This window comes from Paramormyrops kingsleyae, chromosome 18 (assembly GCF_048594095.1).
Source record: "Paramormyrops kingsleyae isolate MSU_618 chromosome 18, PKINGS_0.4, whole genome shotgun sequence".
NCBI lineage: Eukaryota > Metazoa > Chordata > Actinopteri > Osteoglossiformes > Mormyridae > Paramormyrops > Paramormyrops kingsleyae.
This window is the reverse complement of record NC_132814.1, coordinates 23575799-23583533: the sequence shown is the minus strand read 5'-3', so window position 1 is coordinate 23583533 and position 7735 is coordinate 23575799. Positions and strand designations below refer to the sequence as shown.

The 7735-nt window shown below is 38.6% G+C and overlaps 1 protein-coding gene across 4 annotated transcripts; it reads right to left on the bottom strand.

The window, feature by feature from the left end:
• Positions 1–224: 224 nt before the first annotated feature.
• On the bottom strand, positions 225–7735 carry amer1 (APC membrane recruitment protein 1). Of its 4 annotated transcripts, none has more exons than XM_023834231.2 (2): positions 7449–7735; positions 225–5952 (listed from the first exon to the last, which is right to left on the bottom strand). In XM_023834231.2, exon 2 carries the CDS (start codon positions 5828–5830, stop codon positions 2747–2749), a length of 3084 nt encoding a protein of 1027 aa, XP_023689999.2. In that variant the 5' UTR covers positions 5831–5952; positions 7449–7735; the 3' UTR covers positions 225–2746. The 4 variants fall into 4 exon arrangements, with proteins under 4 accessions (XP_023689999.2, XP_023690000.2, XP_023690001.2 ...); XM_023834232.2 differs by having other exon boundaries at positions 225–5924; XM_023834233.2 differs by having other exon boundaries at positions 7551–7624.

The window sequence follows — 7735 nt, the reverse complement described above, 5'->3', positions numbered from 1 at the left end:
AAAAAAAATCAAAATTTCATGGAAATGCAATGTGAAGACAGTAAAGGTGTGTTTTTCCTAAACCAAAAATGTGTTAAAATACAGAAGAGAAAAGCATAAAAAAATGAATACTAATGAAAATCATGTATAGGATTTAAAAACGAAAAAGAGCCCTACCTCAGAAAAGTCATTGTTTAAACTAACAGTGCATATTGTCTATATTGGGAAAAGTACCATAAGACAAGTTAGAGTGCAGTTAACATTTATTTTGACAGCTTTACCACAATGTCCATCTCCACATCATTCTCAGACAAAGAGACAGGCAACAACACAATGAGGACAAACCAATTTTTGGATAAAAATCAAAAATACCTAGCACAAAATGTCCTTTCAGTACAGACAAGACAGGTGTTCAATAAAAAGGCAAAATAAAAAAATGATGTAATCTATATGCTAAAACACATCTATCATTTTATTGGATGTGCTGTCAAATGGCACTTAAAACCTGTTAAATTTAGACAGAGTAATGTGTTTCTGATACAGTATGAATTATATTACTATAAAAACCTATAAAAGAAGTCATTACATTCGATAAAAGCAATGTAATAATATGGAGGGAAAATCTAATAAGCAAGACTGTTGAATTAAATCATTTTCAAATTGTACAAGCCTTCAAGTGTATCATTTGGCACTATGCTACTCAAATTTAAAATGATTATAATAATATTTCCCAAAAGTATATTTGGAAACCATGCAAAAAAACTGCCCACTATGTATAGTGATCCAGTATAAGGTAGTTCAGTCGGTGCATGAATAAACTATGGTCTGTAAACACTGCAAAAAGAAGCATCTTTGGTAACCACCAAGATATAAGAGCACTGGTCACTGATAATATCAGCAGCATATGAATCCAATGGAGTAGTTACTGTAGAACATGACAAATGCAGGTATTGTTTACATTGAACTGTCAAACATTAAATCGACAATTAGGAAAGTGAAACAGACCCAATTTTTCGGAAAAACATAACTGCATTTGTAAGTAGCAATCAAAAGGCACTATGCATGTCATGTGACTGTATTTGAATATTTACAGAAAAACAAAATGCAGCAGAGTTAAGACAGACTGTAAATCATAGCCCAGTACTCACTGAAGAGACAAGCGTTTAGGTTTCATTCCAGTTTACACTTCACATTCTAAAAGATCCTATAACCTTTCAGCGTTAATTATTTTTAAAAGCAGAAACTGGACAGTGGGTGGGGTGTAAAGCAAGCATAGAGAAATGTGATTTGTGATTTAATGCCCTTTTCAGATACCCAGACCTTAGAGTGGTACTGAAATTAGATGAATATTCCCAGTCAGTAACTAGCATGTTGTTACACGTTCATTGTCTTTTAATAAACACAATGTCAACGCGGATGAAGCAATAACCGTTTGTAAAAAGCAACCACATGCATGCTTTGGGCTTCTTGTGTGGGAATTTACTAGGATGCAGTAACAACAATATGGTATAACAGCATAATATAATCCTTAGAGATGAACAATAAAAAAAAAACACAAATGTTCAATTTGCAGTTACATCATGTTTTGGGGTACTACTAACCTAACTAAAACAATATTTTTTGAGTAATTTTCAATAATAATGTTTTTGCAGGTGATAAGAACATGCAAAACAAAATCATGGTGGGCTTGCAAAAAAAAATTAAGTGATTCTTTTCTAAACGCCTAGATTTGGAACATTCAACAGGACTTGCTTAATACAGTACAGGAAAATAAAGAGGGGGAAAGTATCTAGTATTTGCTGACAAATCCTCCATATTCTTGAAATATGCCAACGGCAGCACAGTGTAGTTTTGCAAGCAACACCACTACTGCAAGACAGTAAAAAGCATTACTGGCTAGGTGATCTACGGCCTCATTGAACAAAAGATACATTTTATAGGAACTGTCCTAGCTAAGCAGCACAAAAGTTTTCCTAGCTTTCCAGCAAATCTGTCTGAACAACATTTCCAAAGGAAGTATATATACACACCAAATAAATAAGGTACTTTTGGAAGCTCTGACAGCTGAACTCAAGGAAGTAATTCTTCCAAAAAGGAGCATTTCAAACTGCAGCCTTACTATCTGTCTGTTTTGACAGAGAAGACAGACACTCTTTTATAAGAGCCAGGACTACAGAAGCCAGAATTTGCTTTGAACATTTTGTATTTTTATATTGAGAAACATTCCAAATCTGGGGTTAAATATAAAATTTGACCATGGCATCAATATCTATTATATACAAAACAATATTAACAACAGTGAAAGGCTGCCTTGTGAGGTTGGACTATAAAATCTATAGCTTCCAGACTGATGTTCATCTTCTCAAGCACAAAATAATCTCAACGTCTAAGTTTGTATATTAAACCATACGGTACATTTAAAATTTACATGTTGTGTTGGTAGCATTCCTACTAAAAAACTGAGTTACAAAAGGGTCAAGTCATAAATTAATGCATTTAAAACAAAGTTAATTTGTGAAAAAGTAAGTGTCTTTGGCGGCAATGGATACAAAAAACAACAAAAAATTTAAAATCCTCAAAATGTCAGAAGCTTTATAGCATTTCATGTTATTAAATCTGATTTACGGGCGCTAAACCCAGCAGACAATCCCACATCAAGAGCTTGTCTGCATTTATAAGTAACATCTCTTGGTTACTTGTGGATGGTTTGAATTGTGAATTATTGCCCCTCAAGAAATGAGACTTACTCCTGTTAATCGAAATATAATCAACACTCAGACAGAAATTCTCTGCAGCAAACTCTAACGTTGGCAGAGACTGAAGTGTTATCCTCTGATTGCAAGGGCTTATAAAACGGCCACGTTGACTTCTCTGCACTGTATAACACAGGGCTGCAGAGCCCTTTATCAAGTAGCAGGGGGTTTGAAACCGGTGTTTGGGTTTTCCGGTTTTGAGAATGACCTGCTGGCTGAACCTCTAACCTATCATTAGGACCACATGTTAGCTTAGGTTTTTCTTGTTGAGCGAGAGTAGCGGTCTGCACCTGTTCAGCTCCCTCTCCATCTGTTAAGGGGCCCATAAAGGTCCCCGCAGTCTCTGGTTGCCATGACGTTGTTACATTGTCATCATTGTTCTTCAGCTCACAGCTGGCAGAGTTCCCATCCCTTTTATCATGCAGGGAAAACGCCTTCTTAAAATTCATCTCATTTCGAGAAAAGGGATTCAATGACAGGCTGACCCTTGATTGTACAAGGTACATGTCACTCATCTCAAACTCCAAACTATCGGTGTCTAGGGACCTGCTTCTCCTGTTTAAGGTAAGTGGGGCTGAAACAGACTGATTGACTTTTGTAAGGCTAAGATGCCGAGGGAGACTAGCGACTCCCCATCTATTATTGAGAAACAAACTTTGTTCATTGAAGTCAAACTGTCGCGCTTCACATTCAACAAAATCCTTCTGCAGGTATGACTCATTATAATCTTCAAATGGTGAAGCAACGTCCTCATCAGCTGCCATCTCTACCTGATCATCATATTCCCCCTCATTCTCCATATCTACGATGTCAAATGTGACCATGGACGGAAGCACCTGCATGTTCTGGGCAAAAGGAGAAGTGGATTCGGAACTAGTCAGATTTCCAGAAAGATCATTGAAAAGCTGGGTGTGTTTTGTGAAATCCACCAGTGCTTGGGAAAAACAAATCGTCTGGTCATGCTCAGCTTCAGCGTTCATTTTGGTGGAGGGAATACTTTCATTTTTCTCTGTCGGCGAAGGTCTTCGGGTGCCTTTATCGATATACAATTCAGAAGCCTGTATCTGATTTGGTGTATGTAAACCATGGGTGCAAATTGTATCCGTTTCCAAAAGAGATAGTGACTTGTCATATACCTCAATCTTGGTAGTGTTTTTTAGGCTTTGTGATCCCTGACGCAGACTTTTCTCCATTGAATTTGATATATGCAAAGTACTTTGCTCTTCCTTAAGGCAAGAATAATGCTGTCGATCCAACATACATTCAGTGGGTTTGTCACTGGGGAAAAACCTGCCCCTTCCCAACACAGTGTGTTCTGGAAGTGGTTTCTGTATACTTTGCAGTTTAGAGTTCAGGAGCTCATGTTGAATTTTAGCCAATCTGGTATTTTCTGATCCAGCAAGACCAATGTTAGGTGCAAAGCTCGTATGCAAATTTGTGTCAATGCAGTTCAATGTTATGTCTAAAAATTCCAAACGATCTGGGGTTGATTTCTGTATCTCAAAGGAAGAACCCTCCTTTAGAGTGGGGCTCATAAGGCTGTCATCTGGCTCAAAGAGTTCATAAAGAGCATCGCCACTATAACTATCTCTTGGTAGCCTGTCACCTCCAATTCTGCCAACTTCATCAACCCCATCATCATCAGCTCCTGGTGTGGTAGAATCATAATAACCTTCATCACTGTTGGGGACTGATTCCTGATGCTCACTTTGAGGAGTTAAAACATCTCCAGGCGTGATGGCAGTATCTGAGACATGAGAAAAGGTGGTACCACTGTCATCATCTATATGGGGAGAAAGAATGTCTGATGCTTCAGGGGTTATTTCAGGATTTTTATCAGGTTCCATAAAATCACTCTGTTGCCTGGGAGCATAATCAGTATCTGCTGCAGCTTCACTTTCCCACAAGCCCTGAAGATACTTTCTGTCAACTTCATCAGGTGTAGCCATTTCTTCCCCTCCACCCTGATATGTAACATAGCATGAACTCCTTTTCCCAGCATTACGAGCCCTTTCTCCGGAAACACTGCTTTCAGCAACGCTGTCGTCATCTTGGTCAGCAATAATGTCTCCACATCCAGTGAGGGAGTCAAAGCTTTTCAGCGAGGCCACATCACCAAATATCAGGCTGATCTGCTCAGATGAGTGAACAGAAGGTTGGATATTCTCTGTGCAGTTTGAGTTGATGTCCGAAAGGTGCGTAATGGAGTTGGCACAGTGGTGCTCTACAGTCGTATTCATGACTTCTGCATGTTCTATCCCACCATTGTCTCCATCTCTAAATATCTGAGTTTTCAATGACTTCAGACTCTCTCGGTCAGACTTGGAGACATCTTTTTCAGTTATCATTCCCTCTTTTTCACATTCATGAGCAATAAATAACTCCTCTTTAACATTTACTAAAGCAGGCACATTCAATTCTTCCAAATTACCCAGAGGTTCTATATCATGTCGATCAATGCTGTACTTAACATGCACCACATCTTTAGGGATGTCTAAATCAGTCTTTTCCATTTTAACATGTTTATTCTTTTTATGACGTCTGATGCTGCTGAATAGCCCTTTTAATCCCTTCTTTGGACGTGGGAAAGACAAAGATTTCTCCAAACTAGGTTTACGGTCACCATTCTCCAAGTAAGATTCCCCTTTAGTAATTTCCACCCCATCATTGCCACTCATAACATTTGCACTATGAGAACTGGGCAGGGTCTTTTCAGTAGAGCCATTTTGATTGTGGTACTCAAAGTCTCCTGCTGGGACATCTCCCTCTCTTTTGGCATCTTCCCAGCTAACCTTGCTAATGCAATCATGGGTTTTGCTCTTAATGATGCCCTTCTTGGAGGATCCCTTGCTATGACTCTTGTTTCTCCCTCCGAAGAAGCTGGGCAAGGCACAGATGCTCCTCCGGCCACCGAAGAGTTTAAAAGCAGTTTTCTTCAGCTTTCCAGAAGGCTGTAACTCAGACGGGGCCGCACCTGCACGCTCAGATGGTGTCTCTGCCTCAGGCTGCAGGCCCTCGCTCCCCCTGGCTGTCTGCTCACAGACATCAGACAAAGGCTTTGTTTCCCTCGTCAACTCATTTCCTCGACTGGGCTCCATGGCAACCGTGTCTATTGAAGGATGCGCTCAGCTATGAACATTGCTGAAAACACTTGTCAGGTTCTTCTTCGACATGGTGCAGTGCCGTGCTTTTCTAAAATTCACAAGGGTCAACAATTAGGCTGTGAATGGAAAAAAATATATATTAATTGCTAGTGGGTCTTAAAACACACACACATTCCCACCATCTCTGTATATTTACAAGCAAACAACACTACCAGATGATACATAGGACTAGCAAGCTGCTTTGATGAATAACATCAAGCCCAATTCAAAGTAGAGATGTGGCATACAAATGCATTAATCACCGACTAATACAGACATGCCTCTGGGGGGGATTAATCACCTCAGGCATGACCTTGATAGGCTCCCATAAAAAAGAGCAATCTGTGAAAATTACTTAATGACATTACTTGCACCTATTTGGTGAATGTTATGCAACCCCAAAAGGTTGCCTCATTTTATTGTTTTATTTACATCTTCTAGTATTCACTACAATAGATAAGACACCACGTTTCCCAGACCATTTTCTAGTAATTCAGTATTATGACGAGAAACACATGCAATTGATATGCAGGCTCAGACTGCTCAGGAACAGAAAAGTAACTGGACCAGTACATCTGGCAACATACTACAAGGTTGAAAAGGAGGAAAAGTAGGATTATTTTCAACTACAAAGACTGGATGCTTTAAAGTTTTCTAAATATACTGAGCATAACACAACTCAATCAATTCTCTGATTACACAAATATAAAAATGTACCCTGTCTATTAAAAGCAGTACGTAATTGAGTAAATAATCTTTTGGAAGCAGCATAGAAATCAAAAACGAACACCTTTAAAGCACAAGGCCTTTACCAAACTTTCACTTTCCATTTACACTGTTAGAACATGAATATTTTATTTAATATTATACTAAGACAGGGAAAAATATTGTTGCTGGCCTAAATTTAGATAACCTCATTTAAATTTTTAAATTGCACCGCAATCAAAGTTGGCCCCAAGAGCAAGATTTCTCTAAATGAAATTTTCAACAAAAAAAAAAAAAAACGAATAAACTGCTAGCATTTTAAATACTTTAATTTATCATGGGAAATCGGCCTGCTATCAAGTTAATGTTAAGGTATAACAAAACGGGATATGAAACCATCTATTGGTTGTAACTAGAACAACGGACATTTACGCCAGACAAAACCCAACATTAAAAGAAGCGGCTACGCCAATAAATACATTACTTGCCTCCACTATGATTTCATCTATATTACATGAACTTTAGCGTGACAATCTAAAGTCAGCCTCAACAAATCTGAGCCCAAGAGAACTGTAGCTTGGCCTACTTGTTATCATTTATTCAAAATGGGAATGGAATTTTTTGGAAATGCTCAACAATGTAACCGACATGCGGTTCCGTCATTCTACATAAACCGCTGCGAACAAAATAAATTACTACATCTGTTTGTCTTCTGCCATTAATCACGGAACTATTCCGCGAACTAACGAACTTAAGATTACATTTACAAAGGTAGCTAGTTACATTGTAGAGAGAACTTCTTGTGTTAATTCAGTAAGCGGTCGCTTAGAAAACGGGTTGATATTTCAGAATGCAAAAATCGCCCCACCTTATTGTTCAAATTCCGTGGCTACAATCAGCATGACCTGTAAAAAAAAAAAAAAAAACACACATAGGATAATATAAATCCTGTTTACTGTATTCGACGCACATTGATCGTACTTGAAGAGCCTCCTGTTGGAGTAATTCAATGTCTAGCCAGCTACATACTGGTATTTCTAGTACAAACAAAGGCGGGATCGCACGCTAAGAACAGGTTGATAGAAGTTTTTGTCAACCAATAAGAAATTAGAACGTAGGCTGCTGACCAGCGCGTTCTGGAGGAAGGGGGAGTTG